General features: G+C 33.3%; 4 protein-coding genes across 7 annotated transcripts; all 4 read left to right on the top strand.

Moving 5' to 3' along the window:
• LOC105779576 (ABC transporter I family member 10) lies at positions 1-3943 on the top strand. 2 transcript variants are annotated; one of them, XM_012603389.2, is made up of 6 exons: positions 1-242; positions 378-549; positions 887-973; positions 2720-2845; positions 2939-3061; positions 3542-3943. In XM_012603389.2, exons 1-6 carry the CDS (start codon positions 172-174, stop codon positions 3749-3751), a joined length of 789 nt encoding a protein of 262 aa, XP_012458843.1. In that variant the 5' UTR covers positions 1-171; the 3' UTR covers positions 3752-3943. The 2 variants fall into 2 exon arrangements, with proteins under 2 accessions (XP_012458843.1, XP_012458844.1); XM_012603390.2 differs by lacking the exon at positions 887-973.
• Positions 3944-6440: 2497 nt separating this feature from the next.
• LOC105780192 (GDP-mannose transporter GONST1) lies at positions 6441-15142 on the top strand. 2 transcript variants are annotated; one of them, XM_012604383.2, is made up of 10 exons: positions 6441-6854; positions 7987-8145; positions 8862-9093; positions 9238-9377; positions 10761-10890; positions 11430-11528; positions 12423-12577; positions 13922-14038; positions 14404-14501; positions 14615-15142. In XM_012604383.2, the coding sequence occupies exons 1-10, from the start codon at positions 6844-6846 to the stop codon at positions 14671-14673; spliced, it is 1200 nt and encodes a 399-aa protein (XP_012459837.1). In that variant the 5' UTR covers positions 6441-6843; the 3' UTR covers positions 14674-15142. The 2 variants fall into 2 exon arrangements, with proteins under 2 accessions (XP_012459837.1, XP_012459838.1); XM_012604384.2 differs by having other exon boundaries at positions 6442-6854; positions 8001-8145.
• A 3615-nt stretch (positions 15143-18757) lies between these two features.
• Positions 18758-21955, top strand: LOC105779831 (probable gamma-secretase subunit PEN-2). The gene is made up of 2 exons (XM_012603774.2): positions 18758-19103; positions 21595-21955. Exons 1-2 carry the CDS (start codon positions 18824-18826, stop codon positions 21753-21755), a joined length of 441 nt encoding a protein of 146 aa, XP_012459228.1. The 5' UTR covers positions 18758-18823; the 3' UTR covers positions 21756-21955.
• A 694-nt stretch (positions 21956-22649) lies between these two features.
• LOC105779830 (photosystem I reaction center subunit N, chloroplastic-like) lies at positions 22650-23691 on the top strand. Of its 2 annotated transcripts, none has more exons than XM_052629729.1 (3): positions 22650-23131; positions 23222-23362; positions 23456-23691. In XM_052629729.1, exons 1-3 carry the CDS (start codon positions 22832-22834, stop codon positions 23543-23545), a joined length of 531 nt encoding a protein of 176 aa, XP_052485689.1. In that variant the 5' UTR covers positions 22650-22831; the 3' UTR covers positions 23546-23691. The 2 variants fall into 2 exon arrangements, with proteins under 2 accessions (XP_052485689.1, XP_012459226.1); XM_012603772.2 differs by having other exon boundaries at positions 22660-23131; positions 23237-23362.
• The last annotated feature ends 60 nt before the right edge of the window (positions 23692-23751 follow it).

Here is a 23751-nt window from a genome sequence, read left to right as displayed (position 1 = left end):
CAGTTCCATACGACCCTTTTCCGTATGGTATGGCTATCGAAAATTTCAAGGTCTCAAAGTGCTGAGAGTGAATGCTTGGTGCAGCTGCCGCCAACTGTAACATTCCCCCCACGGCATAGAGAATAGATAATTCATAAAAACCCGTTCAACATAACCATAGCAAAGAGTAGCATGAATCTGTCTACTCTTGCTCGTACCTCTCTGCTCCATCTATCTCCACTTCGCTCAACTTCTTCTACGAGGTTCAACCCCCCCATTGACTCCCATATCCATCAATTTCTTTTCAGCTACGCATTTTCTCGAACAGTTCATGCTTTTTCCCCTTTTTTGGCCTTTTTCTTCTCGTGGGTGTTTCAGTTTGTGTTGTTTGGTTGCAGGGATAATGCAACTGAAAGTGTTGCCATCGAGGGTCGTAATATTAACTTCTCGGTTAATACGAGGCAAGGCAGAATAGTGCCAATTCTGAAGGATTGTTCAATTCGGATTCCTTCCGGACAGTTATGGATGCTTCTTGGACCTAATGGTTGTGGTAAATCTACCCTTTTAAAGGTACGTCCTCAAAATTTATTTTTTACCCGATATCAGTATAAGCACCGATAATCTAAAAGAGAATGCTACTTGCCTCAACTGGCACGGATAATGGTTCAACCTCAATTTCCTTATGAAATTGCCAACTTTCAGCATTGGGTTTTTTCTGATTACCATATGTGCCATGTTTAGGGAGTGCAAATATCTGAGGAAAAAATGGCTTTTATAATGGGCAAGTAGCATTGATCATATAAGAAAAATTAGGCTGCCATTATGAGTTTGATAAACTGTTGGTTCTCTTTTAATTTTGAAAATATGGCCTGGATTAAAAGAGTTGGCTATATTGTGAGTCATGCAGATCTTGGCAGGTCTTTTGACCCCTACAAATGGGGCTTTATACGTTAGGAGGCCAAAGAGTTATGTATTCCAAAATCCAGACCATCAGGTTGGTTCTTTTCCTTGGGAAATGCTCTTTTGTAAAACTATATATGTTTTGGATTCTGTTCTTGGCTTCCTTTTGTTACCATCAGACCAATGAGTTATGTTTCCCAGCTAATGGTTTTTGTTTGGGGGTGCTTATGATGGAGATGTTATGGTTTCTAGAACTATATAGTTATGTATTCCAACTAGATTTGACCATGAGTTTGGAAAAATCATATTGGTGCTGTTAGATGGTTAACCATAACTATTGCCGTTCATATTGGGTGATCAAAAGAAGAAGAAATAGTTGTGCTAAGCTTATGACATATGCGAACTATTTAGGAATTATAGTTGAAGCTTGAAGTGGTTTTAGACTTCTAAGGATTACTTGATTTCACTTGTATGAAGCTTCTGTGGCTGAGGACACATTTACTTGTGAACAGAAGCTGTTTGTTCAAGAGGACTGCCTTCCTGAAGTTTTTGCACTGACTATTGTCTGATTTATTACATTCATAGCTTCAGTTGCTCATGCATTTGTTTTTTTTTAAAAAGTTTCTCCTTTGATATTTCCTGACTCGCACATCAGGTTTACATAGTCAACCTTCTTTTCCACTTCAGCTCTCTGGTCATATCTCGTAGTCTTGTAGTTGAACTGAATTTCTGCGTAGTCTCTAATGCTAATGCGATCTTCATTGCCAGTTTGTTTTAACATTTCCATGCCACATAGGAAGAGCATGAAATAATTATTGTGCCATTTGAAGGTGCCTTTGTTCTCTTATTCTAGGCATAAGATAAGGATATCAAGTAACCTTGAAAACATGGTACCTCTGCACCATCTGTTTCAGTTCTTTTGCAGAAAACCAAAGCTTAAGAAATGATGAATGATCATCCCCCCTCCTCCCAATTCTACTTTTTTTGTGGATCTGACATGTACCTTAAAGGTATTGAATGTCCATATTAAAGTAGAACTTGAGAATTAAGAAAATTGTGGATCCCCTAGAGTGCCTTTCTTAAAGTTTATTTACGTTTATAAAAGAATTTTTAGAACATGGTGATAGATTTAGTTTTTGAAATGGTTTATTACTTGTTTCTTCTTCATATTAGCTTTTTATTTTCTTTTTCCTCTCTCTAATTGTTGCAGTGGCCCACAATGCACTCTACTAACTGAAAGGAATGTGTCTGATTTGGTTTCTTGTATATAATTCGACTAGATATGATTGTTTTGAAAGCCTTCTGCTGTTTTTACAAGAATTATGACTTTTTTTTTCCTCCTTTTTTCCTTCAACCCTAAAGGAGCCATTCTCGGGCCTGCATTGATTTTCTTTGCTGCCATCAACACCAGCTTCAGCACTATTACTTCTAGAGCTGCTACTTGTTCTCTGCTGTATATATGCCAATGGCTATGTCCTGGGTCTTTTATCTGTAAAACAAAACGTAAAATCGAGATTGTATTTCATTTTCCCTTTTTTGAAGAAATCACTTTTAATAAGTATGTCATCTTATTAGCAGCTACTGCCTTTTCCTTGAAGTTACGCTTCTATGCCGCAGCCTTTATAATGTGTATGCGTTATCTTAATGACTGCATTTTGTTTAATGACCCCTTTTGGGCCTTTTGGCTTTTCATACATGTCAATATGTTGGACAAAAATTTGTCTCTTAATGATTTTGCTGAGCAACAATACTGATATGAACAATCTTTTATAGTGGTAGTAGATTTCTAAAAGGAACTAACCTGAGTTTACAAACACCAGAGGCATCTCTCACCATGCAGGTTGTGATGCCTACAGTTGAAGCAGATGTTGCATTTGGCCTTGGGAGATTAAACTTAACTAACTCTGAAGTTAGATCCAGGGTGTCAAAAGCTTTGGAAGCTGTTGGCATGTCTGAATACCTACAGGTAAGATTTTGTGTTCAACAGCTTCTGGATAATAATACAGGATGTTAAATTTTGCATGCTTACTCAAGGTTTATCATCTTTAATTTCTTCCAGAGGCCAGTTCAAACACTTAGCGGTGGTCAAAAGCAAAGGGTTGCCATTGCTGGTGCTTTAGCTGAAGCATGTAAAGTTCTGCTTCTGGATGAGCTTACGACTTTTTTGGATGAAAGTGATCAGGTGAGTAATAGTAGACACAAGGTAGAGTGTGTTTCAATATTTACTGATGCAAGTTTTGCATAAGTGTACAACATGTTAAAATGCACAAGAAAGAAAAACATATGGTAAGACGAGCCTCGTAACAGTAACAACTGTTGGCATGGGAATGGTTGACATAGCATTGTTGCCTTACCTATGAACGCACCATTCAGCACTGTATAGATTAAACAGCATAATTCTTTTACTTTTAGGTAACTTAGTGGTCTACTTTCATAATTCTACGAGGGAATAAAACGGAAACAACAACGAACCCATTGTCTTCATCTGGTCCATACAGTTGCAGTTTAAGTTTTAAGAGTGGTGTGTATTATATGTGATCCTGGATATTTCTTCAGTTGGATGTTTCTTCGTAACTGATTATATAAATGAGCAAACAGTTACTTATTCCTTGATAGTTCGAGCTTTTTGTCTGAATCAAAGCTCTTGGTATGATCTGATTAGATGGGGGTGATAAAAGCGGTTCAGAATCTTTTGGATATATCAGGAGAAGTTACAGCATTGTGGGTGACCCATCGTTTGGAAGAACTCGAGTATGCCGATGGTGCAGTATACATGGAAGATGGAAGAGTGATTATGCATGGTGATGCAGCTAGCATAAATAAGTTCATCAAAGCCAAGCAATCTTCATATATCAACCGTATAAATTCTTGAGCCATTGCCTCTATTTTTCGTTCTCTCTATGCTGATTATCTTTTGTATAATAAATTTACAATGTTTGAGCAACGATTACCATGCCATCTTACTGTGTTTTGGTAAATTAAATGTATGTTTATGAATATGATTTTGGAGCCTGTTTGAACATGCTTTGTTTAACTTTCATCTAATTTCACTGTTCCCATCTCACTATTATTGTAGTCTTGTCTCAATTTTAAATTTTTGGACAGTGATGCTAGCTTTATGTAGAGTCATCTATGAGACTACCACTACAATGGTAATGCATAAGTTCCATGTTTTTATATTACATAAAATATTGCATAGTTTTCTCAGGTTAGGAATTTCATATTATTCTTTGTGCATTTTCAGAAAAAGCAGGGAATCATCTGTAAACCTGCAGATATCCTGAATTTGATTCCAACTTTAGAGTATTGATTTTAAAAGGATAAGAATGAAATTTAAAGAATATATTATACAAGCTTATCTTTTCAAACTCATTCATTGCACGCATTCATAGCTTTCACACTCACTGTATATATATAGTGCACTTGTTGTGACAACCTTTTTATTCAACACAAATGCAACCCATCTATATTAGTCATTTTCCACTTGCCTTTCCCTCAAACCCCAAATGATTATAAATATATAACCTATGAATTCTTATTCTATTTTAGCTGAAAACGTTATATTGGGTTTGGTGAGCTTAATCACTTTTCTTGCCAACATTTGGCAACTGGATTCTCCTCCATAATCCTGATTATATATATTTATCTTCATTTTTTGGCTGTTCAAATTATTAATTACACGATCCTGAATTTTTTAATGTACTATTTTTTATCTTCATTTTATTTTAATTTTTTAAAAAATAATTTTTTTTTTATTTTTTTTATCCCAACCAAACCAAATTGAAAATTTTGACCCCCCCCCGCGCATAAGTGACCTAGAAAGGTAAAATCTTCATTTTGATTGAGAAATGAATAGGAACATGAGTGCCATTCCATGTAGGAGAAATGTGAATTTCATGCTCTTCTACAGCTGAACCCATGTTTAAATTAAGTCTTTATTTCGTGCCAAAAGTCCAAATTACATGTAGTGATATCCATAAGTAGATTCTTTTTCAATTTCCTTAATTCAATTCGGTGATTCGTTTCATCTTTAAAAGAAAATTGCAAATATTTTATATTAATTATTAAAAATTCAAACTAAAGAAAATCATTGTCCAAAACTAAATCCATCAAATGGTCCGCCCAACATACGAGACTGCTACATTGTCAAAAACTTAACAAAAAGAAAAAAGAAAAAAAAAAAGGCAGTCATTTTCAGTACAATTGAAAAAATATATATTTGGAAATGGGCAATAAAAAGAGAGGAAAATGTCAAAGCAAGCTGAGTCAACAATACGTCAATAAACTTAACGGTACCAATTTCAGTATTGGACTTTGCTATTATTTAGTTTATATTTATATTAAATATATTAAAATAACATATAAATTATATCGCAGGAACTAAATGTCTATTTTTTCAAACATTAACCTTTTAAGCATGGAATGTGTGAACTGTGAAGGAAATGTATACAAATACCATTAACATATCATTTATAATCATTAAAATAACCACCCATAATCTTTAAATAAGAAGATAATGCGTTTCAGTGTAATTGAACTTATATTTTCATGCATTTATAGCAATACCCATACTAATTGAACTAAGACTCAGTCGGCCATAATTTAAATTATTTTATACATAAAGAATGAAAAGTTATGTTAAAAAAAATTAAAAATATGTGATAAAATCTTTAACTTATTTTTAAAATAAAAAAATTCCTAAAAACTTTTAAGCATATTGGCGTGCCAAAATTAGGGGAGAAGCGAGGTAAAGGTAGTGGGAAGAAGAAGAATATTGCAATGACGTGGAGGATAATTTGATTCCCTTAAAAAAAGCTTGTAATATTCGTAGATATAGATATTTGTTGTTTGTGGGTGAGTCAATATTGGATGGTGGGGGTGTTCATAATTTCACTAAGCAAAATGAATATCCAAAGTTTAGGCCACTTCCCACTCTTCTTCAACTTTCTTTACCTCACTTACCCAATTCCCCACTTCAAGAAAACCATTCAACGTGAAGTCCAAGTTCCGTACATAATCAAGTTTAATTAAATCTTTATTAAATTAAATAGTAATGAATTGAACAATGTTGTTACCATTAACGTGTTTAGACTCACATTCTCTTAATTATTACGATAATAGTAATGCTAACAATGCTGCTTTTTTTTATATAATATTTAAAACTATTTATAAATCCTCACAAACTCTTAAATAGGAAGATAATGTGCGTTAGTATATTCGAATTCACGTTCTCTTGCACTGACAACAATATCAATACTAATGAAATTAGAGATTTAATCAACAATTCAGGTGAAATTCTTTCCGCTAGATCAATAACTTATTTGTTTTTTTAAGCAGCCTGTTGGGTGGATATTAATTTTATTTTATTTTTTAATTTGAACAAAATTTGGTCTGAATATATCTAAAATATACTTTTTCTGCAAACAATGAATTAAGCATTTAATTAATCCAAAAAAGGCAATTAATCAAGCAAATGGCTTTAATTTGAGCTAAGCAAAAAGGTAGGCAATAAAGGCCAGTCAATACGGAAAAAGAACCAGTGTCAAGAAAAACACAAGCTCTATCATTCAACCACCCACCCAGCGGCCAACGTGAAAACAAAGAAATTTCAAAAGCATAAATAAAAGAAGAAAAATCCCAATAAGTCAAATAAAAAAGGAAATCTGGGAGGTTTTTATTGAAGGGCCAGTTGTTTGTATTATTATTATTATTTTTTGTATACGTTATCAAACAAACTCATTGAACTCTTAGCCCTCTCAACTTCCCTTTTTTTATATTCTTCTTTTTGTTCTTTGCTTTTCTCGCTCAAATCTCAAAAGGGTCTTTTCTTTATTTCCCTCCAAGTTTCTTAAATCTATTCTTCTTTGGATTCTCACTGTTGGGTTTCTTTCTTTGATCGTTACAGTATAGAATTTGAATGCTGTTTATGCATTCAAATTCCGGAGCTATCAATTTCTGAGTTTGATGGGTTCAAGGTATTTACCATTTTTCTCTTTCCCCCTTTTGGGTTTTCCTTTTTAATCTGAAAATTAGGTTTTTTTTTTCTGTTTCATATAAAGTTTGATTCTTTGCTTGTGAAGATCAAGTGGGTAAATTATCTAGCTTTGGGTCTTATCCAGCTGTTGTTGAAGTATAAGTTTTAGATATGGATAATAAAATTTTCTGTATTTTTTTAAATAAAAATAAGGTGCCGATCAGTACTTCAAGTATATGTTACACTTAATGCTGGTATTAATTAATATATATAAGTCTTAACTTGGTAAGTTACCCTTTTTGCTTGATAACTAATTTAAACCGGCTGATCTAGTTGTCTTTAGTATAAAGAATAGGTTTTTGTTTATGAGTAATATCAACTCAGAACTGAATCACAGAAGGTCAAGTATCGGGAAACTTAGTGTGGTAATTATTTCATTCTAAACATCTTGTTGCTTGTAGGTATAAGTTTAGTTTGTTCTACAATTTTATTTTTTATTTTTAAATTCTGTTGCTTTTATGATTATGTATATATTCTTTTGTTACGGTGGGTAATTTTCGTAATTGTGTAAAAGGAGAACAAAGATTAAGCTTAATTGGGTTTAGGGCATGTTATTTAGGGCAAATTTCTCCAATCAGCTGGTGTTGAAACTCATAATGTTGTAAAGAAAGTGTTGCAAGTATTTTCAATAATTTAGAGTTTTTTAGTCAAAAGTGAAACTGAATGTAACCTAGAAGATGATTTTCAATTCCAAAAGCAACTAGGAAACTGAACTGAAGGTTTAGTAGTGCTTGTTACTTAAACGAATACTGTTGTTTATATGCTACTTTGCTTTCCATCAGAATCTTTTATGATAGGAAGCTGGAGTACTTTTTATCCTTTAAACACTCATGGCTCCTTCTCTGGGTTTCTAGGTCCTTTATTTTTCTCTGATTCGTTATGCCTTCAAGTTGTTGGCATTATTTCTAGCAGCAACAAACTATTGGTGCTGGAGCTCGTATAATATGAAAGATAGATATATGACTACTTAAGCATTGTTTATGCCACTGTTACCGTCTATCCGTGATCATGTAATGTACAGTTTTCTTTTTGGATCTCAAGACTGAGTCTTGGATATTTTTTTTATTTGGAAGAACTTTGTCAATAGGTGCATCTCTAGATTCTCCTGATGGTCATTTTGAAAGGAATCACACCGAAAACAGCAGTATGGTTTCCCTTAAGTTTCATGAGCCAAATGGGGTGCTAGATCAGGGCCATCAAGCCTCTAGTCCAGTAAGAAGAGATGTTAACAGGTATTATTTAGTTATTTAACTGAATTTTCATGCACTTGCGTGATTTATTTTGCTTTTGCATTTCTAGGAAAGCTTCTCATATTATAAATTTCTACTTTATGGTTCTCCTAATTTAAGTTTCTGAATGTGGGATGATATATGGTTTTATTAGAAATTCTTGCTCCTTCTCAGCCATTTATTTGATTACACCCTGTATACAGCTTCTCTAAAAATGCTTCTAATGCATAAAAACAACAAAGCTTTTTTTTTAAAATGAACTTTACAGCTTTGTTACTTGAACTTTTCCCCATTCGTTTTGAATGGTAGTGTTTAGGTAGGGAGAAGAGAGGATGGAGAGTGGAAGGAAGGTGCCTGGAATGATAACCTTCACTCTAATTGCCACTTAAGTTTCGAACTGGATTCTGCTTCCAGATGATGTTAAGTTTTGAAGGAATGAAACTTGACTGTTATGTGTCTTGAAAGTAAAGTGGGAGTATCCTTCAAAAAAAAAAAAAAACAAGTGAAGTGGGGGTATAGTTACCGAAATTCTAAAAGTGATATAGGTCTTATCGTTCCCCAAGTGTTCCAGTCCCCTTCTCCGTCCCTTTTCTATTCTTTTAAGTGGCATGTGAGCTTCAGTAGGTTCAACATGTTTTTAGCTTGCATATTTTGTTGGCAAATAAAATGAAGTGCAATAGTTAACAGTGGTTATTGACCAACTTGTTCTGTTAATGTAGGTCATTATCTGGAGTAAAGTTTCTTGAAAATGATGATTTGGATTTGGAGGACGGTAAGTTGGAAAAGGACAGGAATAAAACAGTACGTAGTAACAAGGCCGTTAAAATACAAAATCAGGCATTATTATCTGGCCTTGCATATTGCTTATCCTCCTGCAGTATGATACTGGTAAACAAGTTTGTTCTCTCTGGCTATGATTTCAATGCTGGGATATCCTTGATGCTGTACCAGGTATTATACTGACACTGATATTCAATTGTTATGATAGGATTTATGTTTTTGTATCGTAGCAGCAGACTTTTATGTGTGATTCAATAAACCAGTTAAAAAGTGTTTCCAATCTCATTACAAGCTCTTGACTCTGTCTGCCTGCAGAACTTTATATCCGTTGTTATTGTGTCTATACTGAGTTCTATGGGCCTAATATCGAGAGAGCCGCTAACATGGAGGTTGATTAAAGTCTGGTTACCTGTAAATGTCATATTTGTTGGAATGCTTCTTACAAGCATGTTCAGGTATGAAGTTAATTTCTTGTGTCATCATCTAGGTGAATCCTTGTTTGATTTTTTTTTATATATCCATCAGCTGAAAGAATATTTAAAATTTCTTCCTTGTAATTCTATGCATGTGAATCAGTAACCTGTTACCATTTGAAGAAATTAGTCCCCTTTTGCATAACCTTATCAAGGCTGTTTCATGCTTTTGTCTTCGGAGCAGTTTTCAGGCTTTATTTCTATTGTATATTTTTTTATCTCAAAAGACAGGACTACCAGGATAATCATCCATCTTAATAGTTGAATAGTACCTTGTTTAGGTATTGCCACTTTTGTGTTGAGGTTTCTGTTTGAATTTTGAAAGAACTTTTACCTCTTGTTAATTAACCAAAAAGAAAGATGAAAAGACTTGTACCCAGATTAATTTACCTTATAAGTTCCAACTGAAATCAACCGGACGATACTCAATATAGTCTAAATTGGTTATTTAGAAAGCCTAAACTATGTGGACTTTGCAGATGGTTTGGTGGTGAAGGCTGTGGGTTGGGGAAAGACAAAGAGAGAAAAGGGTGGGAGAAAGGGATTTTAAGTACTTGATGAATTTCATTATTGCTAGCCTTATGGTCCAAAGGATGTACTGAATCTATAATATCAAAAGAGTCTCACTCTGTGATGCTTGCTGATGGTCTGCAATAAAACCTTTACATATGAAAATGAACCATGTTTCTTGAGATAGTCTTTTGCCATTTCTGATTCTGTCTTTCCTGCTCTTACCACACATTCATCTTAGCATGTGCATTTCAACTACAGTCATCTTTTGATATGTTGCTTCTTCTTAGCCCAAACATTTCATACCTTATAACAAAGTAGGCCTGCTGTCCTAAAGAACCCCCCTTCAAACTCAAAGGATATCGCAATCATGCAACACTGTTGTTGCACTTTTCCAATTAGGTCACCGAACCTTCATTACATGGTTAGCAATGCATCTCGGCATCTCCATCAATCATCATGACTTTTTTGAATTATGGCCCCTAGGTACTTAAAGTACTCCGTGATTGGTATCCCTTGACCATCAATTTGATCACTTCTTGATTGTTATTCCTTATTTTACTTAACATACACTTAATATACCTAGTATTCGGATATATGTTTGATTATATAGTTTCTTAAACAACTCCTGACCATGGTCTATAGCTTTTGCTTGTACTTGTTACTTTTCCAGAGATTATCTTAGGTGGAGGTAGTTGGAACATTCAGTTGTTAGTGCTTAGCCACTGTTAGTTGCATTTTTCTTAAATGTTATTTCCTTGAAAGACATGCTGTCATGAATAATGGTGGTGAAAGCTCAAAGTAGTGGATTCATATTTATTGTAGCCTGACTGCAATTTTTGTTGCTTTATGCAGTTTGAAATATATTAATGTAGCCATGGTCACAGTCTTGAAGAATGTTACTAATGTAATTACCGCAGTCGGTGAAATGTATTTGTTCAAGAAGCATCATGATAGCAGAGTGTGGGCTGCTTTGTTCTTAATGGTATGCTTATTAGATTAGTTAATTTGAGAAAAGAGAATACAGGAATGAGAAAAATTTAATCAACATGTTGCTCTTCTTATTTTAGCTTGATATTGGATATCATAGTTTATATCATTTCCTTTTAACTGCTTTCATTTTCCATCTGCAATCATTTTCCGTAAACACTTCTGTTAAATAAAGAAATAGTTTTAACTCATACCACTACTTTCTAGGCATACTATGTCATGGTGCTTTTTGCCTTTTTCCTTTTATGGAAACTTCAAAAGATTTTCTCATGAATTGAAGTATCTATAGCAAACCTGGTTATTTATTATGATGGTCTTATCTAACAGAGATATATTTTAATAAACATAATCAATCTGGAAAGTAATCAGCTTAACTTGATTTTACCTTTGTGTAATTCTAGAGCACTTATCAAGTTGTTTCCATAAGAAATCAGGTTACTTTGAAGTTGGTCTTATCTAAAGGAAATTGTCTTATTACATACTCAGTTTTGAAGAGTAATCAGCATAACAAGAGTTTGCTTCTGGATTGTGCAGATTGTTTCAGCAGTTTCTGGAGGGATAACAGACCTGTCATTTCATGCCATTGGATATTCATGGCAGATTGTAAACTGCTTCTTAACTGCATCATATTCTGTGAGTATATAATGATATTGCGTGAATTATGAAAAAGGATGTTTTGTACTTAATTTAATAAATTCTTTAGCCAATTTCTGTTCATAAATCTATTGCTAGTGTTTCAATCTTCATTTGTTGTCTGGAAAAATAAAAGCCTACTTGTTGTACAAAGACAGGTAAGCTAAAGTATAACAGGATTAAATATCTACATGCAGACATGCAATATGTTAATAATGGATCAACCTTTTTGTCTCGCTTTTGAATTTTTTTATATAGATCTTGAATTTCTTTGCTATCTATTTCAGAATAATGTACTATGAGATTAAAAAGAGACATCATTTGGTAATAAAGCAACTATCATGTTAACATACCAGTACTGGTATTGTCTTTGCCTATATAGTGCAAAATGTCATGTGCATTAGTAATCTTCAATATGATAAGTGCCAAAAACCTTAAGAGTGTAGGTAAGATCTGTAGTTTGTGTTAGAGAGAGTAAATGAACATTTCTTGGTGAAGCTTCTTTTGGCTGAATGTGCAGACACAGTAACGGTAATGTAATAGTTGAGACTTGAGATGTTTAAGACATCCACGTGTCATATTTATGGGGGTCTAATGCCCTTTTTTTATTCATTAGGGTTTTTGCTGAAGTGTCAATTGCTTGTGCATCCTAAACATGTAATCAGTTGTGTCTTGAATTTCTATTTTCAGTCCTGAACTCTCAAAAGTGGACTATGATATTGCTGAGAGTTCAGTTTGTTGGTACTTGCTATATTTAGTATTGGACTCATGATATCTTTCCTCCCATTTATACAATTATGGATTGCAGCTTGTTTATTCATCTCTAGTTCATTCATTTTCTTTTAAATCTAAAATCACAATGATTGATTGTTCATTTATTTTTTACTGGTGCAGTTGACTTTGCGTAGGGTCATGGATACTGCAAAGCAGGTCACTAAATCTGGAAACCTAAATGAATTTTCAATGGTCTTGCTGAATAACACACTTTCCTTGCCGTTGGGGATTCTTCTTATTTTTGTTTTCAACGAGGTTGATTATCTCTACACAACGTGAGTGCTTTTATTCCCCTATCTTTATTCATGTCAGAACTTCAAAGCACTATATTTGCACTGTAAACAAACAAATAAAGATGTCCACTCTTTCATGGTCTAATGTTTTAATTCACATGATATTTGTTGGATTCTATTAGTTTTCAATCTTTGTGATTGGTTCAAAATATAAATAGCTTTTAGCATAAATGCTTCCATTTCTAATTTTTAATCGAGTGATAGTTGTTTAATTCAATATCATACAATCAATAGTTAAAGGGAGATCCACCCCAGAGGGTGGGGGCAGGCGGGGTGTTAACAATTTAGTAAGTCCTTGAGTCCCCCACTTCATGCTGTGTGTAACAGGATACATTTGCTTTGTCGCTGTTGATTTGAGAAATATAACAAAATTAAGTCTTAACATGTCCTACATAAATTATAGATGCTGCCTTTGATTCTTGCTTTAGATACTGCTTGAAGAGTTGAGAGATGACTAGTTAACGGCACCATGGGGTGTCTGTCGTTTAAAGGGCAATTGCTTGTTGCTAATGGGTTGTGTCAAGTGTAGATCCTAAACTTGAATTGGCTTCTTTCCTAAACAGTATTATTTCATCAATTGTTCAATTGTGGCCCACATTTCATATAATACTGTACCTTTTCTTTTCCTTCTATGGTTTGCGTTCACCGGCCATAGTCATTCACTTCAATTTTTCATTAGAACTTTAAACTTCTTCTATTCTAAAAGTTTACTGTTAGTTTTTTGCTTGGACGTTTCAAAGCTTTTCTATTAGTTTTTTGGACCATCAAGGTGCTATCTCATGTTATTTGCTTTATTTTTGTTTATTTTCTTTACTTATTCTCAGCCCTCTTTATTCTAACTTTGTTCTTTATAAAACCAAAGATTGCATCAGCCAAAGTTGTTTGATTCATCAAAATATAATTTTGTGGATCTCTTCGTCATTCATAAATCCAAGTTCTTAAAAACCTGTCTCCAATTTTAATATTCCCAAAACAAACAAATTCACCCAACTCTTCCTAGAACTTATTTGCTTGTAGATGATGTTGGTATTGATGCAGTCTTTTCTTATTTCAAACCTTCTTAGTAACATTCACCATGCAAGATTGTTTTCCAAGGACCAATCTTTTCATGCTAGGATTTAAATAGCTCAGTTTTAATTTTTGAGCTCAACAAACAAGTGCAGCTTAATTTTCAGACTTAGATTTTATTGGTTGAACTGGAATGAAAACCCATGCCATCTAGTGAAATAACCCTCAACAACCAGTTTTGACTTTCACTTAACTATGAATTCTTGTAACTTTTCTTAGAGTTCTTTGGAAGCTCACTATCTTTAATTTACTTGACAGACCGCTTCTAAGAAGGCCTGACTTTTGGTTGGTAATGACATTAAGTGGATTTTTGGGTCTGGCGATCAGTTTCACTTCAATGTGGTTTCTTCATCAAACAGGTGCTACCACATACAGGTAAGATGAAAAAGGGCTTAAAGGCCACTGCACATAGTTACATAAGCATTTAGCTTTGTACGAATAGACTGAAGTACCTAAGAAACATTTCTAGTTTTTGACAGTGTTACAGTGCATAATTTCTAGTTTAGCAAAGTGCAATTTCTTTGGAAGTTAGGTTATGCTAGACAACTAGAGTACAGGTCATTGACTTATACTACACATGTTTTCCGTAGTTTACAATTTGACCCACTACTGCCAGCTGAATACTAAGCCTGCGTTCTTTAAAATGTGGATTGGTTTATGGAATGAATGCCAGATCCACTGAAATTACATTAGACTTGTTTCATTAGTGGTTAAAATGTATCTATATTTGTTATCTGCAGCCTTGTGGGATCATTGAATAAAATCCCTCTCTCTGTTGCCGGGATTGTTCTTTTCAAAGTCCCTACTAGTTTGGAGAACTCTGCCAGCATTTTCTTTGGTAAGGCTCAAGAATCCAAAAATGTTATCATCATCAGACCCGCTTTAACATTTCCCTGATCTCTTCCTTTCCAAGTTCCTTTCATAAGATGCCATTGCCATTGCATTTTGCAGGTCTTTTGGCCGGAGTTTTTTTCGCGAGGGCCAAAATGCGGGAGAAAACTCAATCTTAAAAGACAGTTATAGTCAATTTTAAAACTAGTGGCCAGCGTTTACCCCTTAATAGGCCTACAGAACGTGAATGATTAGTCATTGGGCTTTCTTCCGTGGATACCTTGGAAACCAAAAAACAAAAAGAGTTATAATAGCCAGTATATTTATACAGTGGATGCATCCCTCTTGAGTGAAGGTTTGCATAGTGTGTAACATGCACCCTGTCAACTTTTGAGTTTTGAGCATTGTGGGAGTGGTGGAAAATTGGTTCCCAATGTAAGTGTAGTTTTTTTAATTTGGGGGGGGGGGGGTGTTTAACTTTGAGTTTTTAGCATCTGTTTTTGATGCTAAACCAAAGTTTGTTGTATCTTTATCGGGGACCTTATTGTTTTTCTTATCCTTTGTATTTTTACTAATTCTTGAATGTAATCAATGCATCCTTTAGTCAAACTTCAATTTAAATGAAAGAAAAAAAAAAGGGTTCACTCACATGATATCTCAATTATTTTGCATATACAGAGTGATTCATTTTTAATATATAGTAATAGTATAGACAAACAAAAACTAGTCAACCCTCAAACTAAAAATTGAAATTATGAGATGTTGAGCTAAAATATATATGAAAAAAAAAGTTATTTATTATCTGATTTTGAACTTACAGTAAATAAATAAGGTGTTCTTGGAGTTGGGGGAATTGAACTGAGGGAGGGGTGTCAACATTTTAATATCCTAATGACTTTACTGGAGAGTATTTGCCCCCAAAACTAAATCTAATAATTATTTTTAATTTTTATTGTTTTGAGGTAAGTAACATTTTGTTATTCTTGAATTATAAGATGTGGTGTAATGGTTATTCACTTTGTTCTTCAATAATAAGATTAAGGGTTCAATCATTGCTCATAGGAATAGAGCATATTTCATGGTTAATTATTTATTTATTTCTAGAAAACACTTACGAAGAATGGATTAATCATTGTGGTGGACACTCTATTTTCGACAAAAAAAAACATTTTGTTATGGTTCATATATTAAAAGTTAAAATATGTTTTAAGTAATTGTAGCTTGTGTATATTTAAAATTTAGTCCTTTTTATCATTAGGGATTTAATTATTTAAAATTTTAGGTTTAATATCAATAGAACATTATGGCATGTTGACAATTAGCTCTGTCACAACTCTAGTACAACATATCAGGAGTGATTTCAAGCATTTGATACAATAAGAAAATCAAAATCGGATGGTCCAAAGCGGGGTATAAATTGGCAAAAGAACCGAACATTCCCCAAACTAGAGAGGACGGTGACAAAACTAACACTAAAATCACTCACAAAAGTAAGACTACATACATAAGCAAAATTATACATAAGCAAAATTAAAAAGTGTACTACAAGAGTAGACAAAAACTTCTAAAAGTGAAACTTATTAAACAATAGAAAAACAAATAAAAAAATATAAAACTTAAAACAATATGAGTTTAAACTGATTCATGAAATCATTTATCATTCTGAAATACTCTCAAAACAGAAACAGATTAAGAAGTCAACAAAGAGCTACTCACTTTCTAAAAAAAATTGTCGATGGTCGGTGATGTTTCAGTAATGATAGGCATCATCATCTGTCTCTCACTACTTGTAAAGACAACAAATATATCCACAAAGTGAATGAAAAGGAGAAAGAAAAAAAGAGTTGATGGGCAGGAGAAAAAGGCCAGGACAGTAGTTAGCCCGAACTCTATTACTACTGCTAGACAAAAACAAAAAGATAAGAAATAAACGACTTGGAGAAAAAAAATTAAGGTTTTTTGTGTTTTATATCGTAAATGTTAACTCCACTTATATGACATTTTGAAATTTAAAAAAAATTACTTGATAGTCATATAACAATAGATTATGTTATAAAAAGAATATTTACTGAAGTAAAAAAATAAAATTCTTAAGGTAAAAATCTCACCGGTTCCTCTCAAATTCAAAATTAAGCAAATTGATCCCTATAAAAACTGGAAGCAATTTAATCCTATCAATTTCTAAGGTAATCAGACAATTTAACTTTATTTTTGCATTTCTTTGATTGACATAATAATAAATTTAACCTATATTATTGATCAATTATGTTAATTTGGTCATAATTTTAAAAAAAATTCAATAAATTTATCTTTTTTTAACACTTACACACTTGTCAATTTCATCCTAATTCTTAAAAATAAAATAAAACCCAATCAACAACCCTCACTCATGCTGCCATCCATCACCATTTTTGCATCAGACCATGCTTCACAGAGTTGAACCCAGTACTCCAAAATCTAAAGCTTCATAGGCTTGTTCATTAGTCAAATGTAATTTATTATTGCAATGGATGGAACTTAGAGATGAATCAAAAGTCATTGCAAACATAAAACCCCCAAAAGATAACTCTTTGAACTTCACTGTTCATGCCAAGAATCCAGAAAACCCACAAGGGATACATGATTTACATGAACATACAAACACATAATTTCTAACTCTGAAAACATCACAATACAAATATAACCATAATGATTCACAAACAAGCAAGGAGCCATATATATCCACTCACAAAAATAAAAAATCGGCTGTTTCGAGTTGGGATTTTGAAAACAAAGAAGGTTTTGATCTTTTAAAATATCATTTTGGTTTTTATTTTGGACTTGAGGAATACATGAGTTCTAAATTTGCTTTCTGCAGTTGAGGGAGAAATGGGTTTACTTTCTTTGGCTGAGGAAGAAACGAAGACGAGATGAGAGAAAAAACATTCAAAGGAATTAAAATTAAAAATACATAAAATTCCATGTATATTTTTTAATTTGCAGATAAATTTTTTAATAATTAGAATCAAATTGACAAATGTATGAATATTAAGAGTTAAATTTTTTAAAATTAAGACTAAATTTACCAAATAAATAAATATTGAATGTTAAATTAATTATTATACCAATTAAAGTTATGTAAAATTGAAACATTCACACCGTAATTAATTTTGTTTAATTGCTTAATATCGAAATTAATAAGAATTAAATTTCTTCAATTTTAAAAAATTAATTTATTTAATATCGAAATTTAACAAAATATAAAAGCTTAAAATCTATTTTAAACATATAGTGATATTTATATTTCGATATTTATTAGTAGTAGGATGGGCCTTAATATAATAATAGAAAATTTTAACAATATTAATAATTAAATTTGTAATATTTATATTTTTAAATTTAATATTTATTAATAAGTTTGGTTAGGTAGATTTTGTTTTGAGTAAACTATATTAATAGTCATCGAAATATTAGTGTTTTTTCACACCGATTATGAAAAGTTATAAAATGGTTACTCAATTATGGTAAAATTTTTTTGATCACCCAACAATGAAAAGTTACAAATGGTAACCCAACTATTTAATATTGTATTTTCGGTCACCGACAACTTTTAAAATTGGCATAATAGCAATATTAACTCTCAACATTTATAATTATGTCAATTTAATCTTGATTCTAAAAAAGTAACACTCAACCTTCACATATTGTGTAATTTGATAATTTTCTTTTTGCAATTTTACTTTTCTTTGTGACATTGAAGGTTAATTTCAAAAGAACGAGAAAAGATGAATTTTGAATTATTATTTTAGATTTTGAGTGTTAATCAAATTTAGTTTATAGATTTATTTTTAGGGGTTTTAAGTGAAAGGATCACAAAGAAAAGAAAAATTGCAAAAAATCCAATTACACAAATTTTGAATGTTGAAGGTTAGAATAATTTTATTTTTGGGATTTTAAGTGAAAAGATTACAAAGAAAAGAAGAATTGCAAAAAGATTAAATTACACAAATTTTGAATGTTGAAGGTTAGATTTTATAATAAAAATATAATGTATAAATATTGAGGGTTAAAATTGCTATTATGATAATTTTAAAAGCTGTCAACTTTGCAAATTGGTGATAAAAAAGAAAAATTGAATGATTGGATGACCATTTAATAATTTTTCACAGTTAAATGACCAAAAAAAATACTAATAGATGGATGATTATTTTATAATTTTCCATAATTAGAGGGATCAGAAAAGAAATTTACTAATAATTAAGTCACTTAATTAAACGGAAGGGTCTTCTCCCAAGAGCAAAGCACAAGGTTTCAGCTCCAACGACATCGTTTCGGAGCAGTAGATCCGAAATGGAAGCCTCACAGTCGCAGGCATCAGCGAACGCAGCCCTGAACCCTCACCCTAACCCTAACAGCAATTACACAAACAATAGCAATTCTATACTGTCATCGACGCCGGTGTGGCCCACAATCGACGGTCCGTTGGGCCTGTCGGAGGAAGAATCGTTAGCCTACGCTCGGAGGTTCTACAAGTTCGGCTACGCGCTTCTGCCTTTTCTTTGGGCCATCAATTGCTTCTACTTCTGGCCTGTTCTCCGTCACTCTCGCTCCTTCCCTCGCCTTCGCCCCTGTAATTACACTTTCTTCTCACATTATTTAATATTTCCTTTATTTGTTTATTTAATCGAGAATTTTTCGATTTCTTTTCCAAATTCTTGTTGCTGCTTTGATGTTTTTGTCTTTAGCGAATTGATTAAGAATTTCAATTTAAGTTGCTATGTAGTAGATCAATCTATGGAAATCATAGGATTTATTGGCTGTTGTTGCCTTTTACCTTCTTTTTTTTTTTTTAGCTTTTGACTTGAGAATTCATATGGATGAAAAAATTGTAAGGTATACTTAAAATTTTAAATAATTAAAATTGAAAATTTAGTATTTTGAATAACTAAAGTACGTGGTTTTACTTGTCTATTGAACAATTATATGATTGAATGTAAGTTATATTTAGTTATTTGCTGATCACAAGTTAAATACATTATTATTAAGTAAAATTTGAGAAATCAACATGCAAACGCTAGAAGTATTGCAATGAATATTTAGACTAATAATACTTTAGTCTATTTATTTAAAGTTCACAGTTTGGTTAGTGAAAGGCAAAAAAAGAAGTTATAATTGTCTAAGACAAACTCTTTGGACTTGAATTTGATCCGTTGATATTGTAATAATCATTTGCATTTAATCTAAGTTGGTTTGGCCTACATAATTTCAAGTTAGTAGCTATTGGCTCTTTATAGAATCTATTTGGAACCAAGTAAATAGGAGCTTGTACATTGTTTCATTGGAACCCAATAGCCTTATTTGAAGTCCAACATTACAGCCTGGAATGTTGCCCAGAATTTGGTTTACCAATTAAAATGATTAATAGGCAAGGTTAAAAGCCATTCCATTTAACTTATTCTGCTCCATATTGACATTACTGAGATGGAAAGGTAAATTGTTTAGTGTTTCCTGACAACTGATTTCTCTATCCTTTCTCTTGGCTTATATGCTGTGGAGAAGTAAACTAGTTTTATACTGCATTGACCATAGTTTCAAGGAACTTGGTATGTTCCAATTTGTGGCATGTTATGGGAATGAGTTACATCATCCAGTTAATATGTGATACAAAGAGATAGGTTTATTTGGAATGCCACTAAGAATTGTGGTACCACAAGTCTTGAAGGTATCAGAGGCACCTCACCTTGAGGTTTAGAAGGTGCATTTGCTGTTTAGTACTGCACCTTGACATTGTCTAGCCATGTGCCTGAGCCCTTTGTAGCGCAGTTAAAACACAGATTCTACAATGTAAAGTTGTCTTACCAAACAATTTAGCCTTTGGGAAGGTTAAAGGTTCTTTAACAAAATCTTTTTTATCCTTTTTCTAAACTTCTGATATATATTGTTGGATTGTTGGGTTGACTTAGGGTGGGTTTGGATGGGGGATTGGGTACGGTGCGGTGCGTTTAGCTTACTTTTTGTTTCACGCAACAGTATCGCTACAGTATCTAATCTCACCACCACTGCTATTTTTACACTAACCACAAGTAAACGCACCGCCCATCCAAACCCACCCTTAGTATGCAGTCTTGTGGTCACTTTGGTGGTTTTGTTGGTAAAAGTAAGTTGAAAGACCATCTTTATGGAGTATACATTTATAAACAGTGAAACATAAATGTTTAGCTAAGAATCATGTGGTATTGATGCATATGAATTGCTTAAATTTTTTGTTGTTTATTTTGATCAGTACAAGAATAACTAGTTTTTTGTGTACGTAAGGGTTTTCCTTGAATGTAAGTTGGGAAATGCTTTAGTCGTCCACAGTAAATTGTTAAAGGCATATACCTTGATGCTAGGTGCATCACTAAATAGAATAAGCATCATGGACCTATCAAGAAGAGTTGCTTTTGATCAGGCACATGACTTCTGTACTTGGGTGCAGTTTCTATTTTGGTCAATCGCAGGGACAGCTCAACTAACTAAAGTGTCTAGTTGATCTCTTCTTTATCTTAGTAAAAGGACAATATCTAACCTCTATAGAAGACGGATATATATCTATAATATGCTCCTTCACTCACTGAGTGTTATATTTTCTGTGCATTGGGTGATAGAAGGCTTTTAGCTAAGAGTGCGCCTTGTACTCTTGAATGTTTTGCATCTAAGTTTATACTTGAACTTTTTGTTCTCCATCAAAAGTTCATATACTTTTTCTCATGGCGTGTGTGCGTTTTTGTGATCTATTTTCATTATATACAAAAATTGACTGTATACATCTTATTGCCGAGAACCAATCATATGCATATACGTGTTACACATGCAAGTCCAAACAAATTGCCTATATTGTTTTAAGTTATACTCTTGAGACATTAAAGAAAAGGGGGCTCTTTTAGTAAGATGGCATGATGTACCTCTTCTTTTCAGGGGATGGGGATGATATTGAGAAAAATATCAATATTCATGATTCTGTTGTTTGAACAAAATCAATCCTTTAAATTTCCCATGTTGTTCTTCCAGGCTCTATACTTTTTTCTTGTGAAGTTTGGGATTTATTATTTATTTGTTCTAATAAATATTTGTTTTTGCAGATGTTGTGTCATCAGCAATTGGGTTTTCAGTGTTTTCAGTTATTTTGTCTTCATGGGCATTGACATTTGCCATAGGAGGAGAACATCTCTTTGGTTCTACCTGGGATCAACTGGTAATGTATAACGTTGCGGACCGGTTAGGTTTGACAGGTTGGAGCTAGTTTTCTTCCCTTTCAAAATTTTATGGCTGCTAGCTTTTGCATTATCAATCCCCAAACTATATTTTGAAAGAAGAAAAAAAGAATCTCATTTGAAGTCAACGTGTATATTCTGATTGTTGAACCAATTATGCTTTTGTAATCAAAATTGTCAAATTGTTTGAGGCTTTTGGGCTTAATATGTAGAAGGAATGCATTAAACATGAGAGCCTTTTTTCTTTTCCTTTGTGCTTATGTGCCGAAAGACTTCTTTTTTTCTTGTTGGTGTGGGATTAATGCATCCTAATTACTTTCTTAAAGCGCTTGGCGTGACACTTACTCTTGGTCTAGTCTTATTTGATAAATTAGATTTGGGGTTGTATTATGATTAGTAGTGTACGTTAAAATATGGGGTTTAATCTGATTTGAATCATGGTTTTAGATTACCATTGTGTCACTTTGCACCAATTCCATCATCAAACTTTCATATTCATAATGAACTCTTATATACAAATTGTCAAATAATGGACAAAATGGCTGTTCCACCCTCTAGTGTCACTTATCTTACTTCACGTACAAGTTCTCCCATGGAAACTTGGATCCTTGTGTAGAAGATTTTCATGCAACATTTGCAAGAGAGACAATTTGAAATAAAGGGTCTGTATAAGCTAATAACTTTTTACGTGATAAACAATTAAAGTACAGCAAAACACTATATGCAAAAGGAAAAAGGCAGAAGTCCCAATTTCAAGTTTTCAACCCTTATCTGCCCTCACTCCCCTGCGAGGTAGAGATATACAAGCCACAAATTTTAGATTCCAAAGTGGACCCAAAATTAAAGCTTGCCACACAAACTTTAATTACACCGAAAAACACAACATGAAGACCAAGGTTTGCCAATAGGAGTGAGGCAATCTCACCTTATCCACACTCCACCCACAATCATTTATCCAATTCATCATCTCTTCTTTCCACATCACTAACTTATCAAATATCCCCGATCACAAATCTATCATACTGAATGATTTTGTCAAAAAATAAAATTAAAACGCCAATTAAGCTTCATTTTCTGTGGTAAACAATTAGTCCCATTTGTCGCAATGGCAGCCATGAACTCCAGCGTTTTGGCATGCAACTATGCTATCTCAGGCAGTGGGCTTAATGCCAAGACCCCCTCAGTGCCTTCAGTTGCTTCCCCAGTTTTGCCTGGTGGTCACAAGTTGCCAATGATCAGTGCCCAACAACAGGGTAAAGTTTCAGGTTCCAAAGAATCAAGTGGCAATGAAGGAAGAAGAGCTGCTATGCTGTATTTGGCAGCTACCCTTTTCACCACAGCGGCTGCTTCTTCTGCAAATGCTGGGGTCATTGATGATTACCTTGAAAAGAGCAAAGCTAACAAGGTATGTTTGCTACGAAAACTGTAAACTGAAAAAAAAAATATCAGTCAAACATGGTAGGGGATTCATTATTTTTGTGTTAACATAGATTAGGGTGAGAAAACGCAGGAGTTGAATGACAAGAAGAGGTTGGCCACAAGTGGAGCAAACTTTGCAAGAGCATACACTGTTCAATTTGGCACCTGCAAGTTCCCTGAGAACTTTACAGGATGCCAGGATCTTGCAAAACAAAAGGTTCCAACTCGCTTTATCTTTGTTTTTTTACAGGTTTAGGGTTGATAACGATGATATTTGAGCATATATATATTGTTGGTTTTGTTGATGCAGAAAGTACCATTCATCTCTGATGACTTGGCCTTGGAGTGTGAAGGGAAGGACAAATACAAGTGCGGTTCCAATGTTTTCTGGAAATGGTGAAGACATCCCAATGTAATTTTCTCAATTTTCTCTGTATTGTTGTGCTATTTAGTGAAACACCCAGAGAATGTTGTGGTATTTGTTGTTAAACAGAAGTATGGTGCTGAATAAACTAGTGAAACACTTTCCAGATGGATCTTTCTTAATTTTGCGGTATTGGTTCACCATGATGCTTATTTTCATATGTACATATGTATGTTTATCCC

Source organism: Gossypium raimondii, chromosome 4 (assembly GCF_025698545.1).
Source record: "Gossypium raimondii isolate GPD5lz chromosome 4, ASM2569854v1, whole genome shotgun sequence".
Taxonomy (NCBI): Eukaryota; Viridiplantae; Streptophyta; class Magnoliopsida; order Malvales; family Malvaceae; genus Gossypium; species Gossypium raimondii.
This window is presented reverse-complemented; position numbering and strand designations above follow the sequence as displayed.

Coding starts and splice junctions, on each gene's coding strand:
- LOC105779576 (XM_012603389.2), top strand. CDS start 172: ATGAATCTGTCTACTCTTGCTCGTACCTCTCTGCTCCATCTATCTCCA. Junction 243..377: donor CGCTCAACTTCTTCTACGAG/GTTCAACCCCCC, acceptor GTTTGGTTGCAG/GGATAATGCAACTGAAAGTG. Junction 2,846..2,938: donor GCATGTCTGAATACCTACAG/GTAAGATTTTGT, acceptor AATTTCTTCCAG/AGGCCAGTTCAAACACTTAG.
- LOC105780192 (XM_012604383.2), top strand. Junction 11,529..12,422: donor TCTTAACTGCATCATATTCT/GTGAGTATATAA, acceptor TTACTGGTGCAG/TTGACTTTGCGTAGGGTCAT. Junction 14,039..14,403: donor ACAGGTGCTACCACATACAG/GTAAGATGAAAA, acceptor TGTTATCTGCAG/CCTTGTGGGATCATTGAATA.
- LOC105779831 (XM_012603774.2), top strand. CDS start 18,824: ATGGAAGCCTCACAGTCGCAGGCATCAGCGAACGCAGCCCTGAACCCT. Junction 19,104..21,594: donor CTTCCCTCGCCTTCGCCCCT/GTAATTACACTT, acceptor TTGTTTTTGCAG/ATGTTGTGTCATCAGCAATT.
- LOC105779830 (XM_052629729.1), top strand. CDS start 22,832: ATGGCAGCCATGAACTCCAGCGTTTTGGCATGCAACTATGCTATCTCA. Junction 23,132..23,221: donor AAAAGAGCAAAGCTAACAAG/GTATGTTTGCTA, acceptor AACATAGATTAG/GGTGAGAAAACGCAGGAGTT. Junction 23,363..23,455: donor AGGATCTTGCAAAACAAAAG/GTTCCAACTCGC, acceptor TTGTTGATGCAG/AAAGTACCATTCATCTCTGA.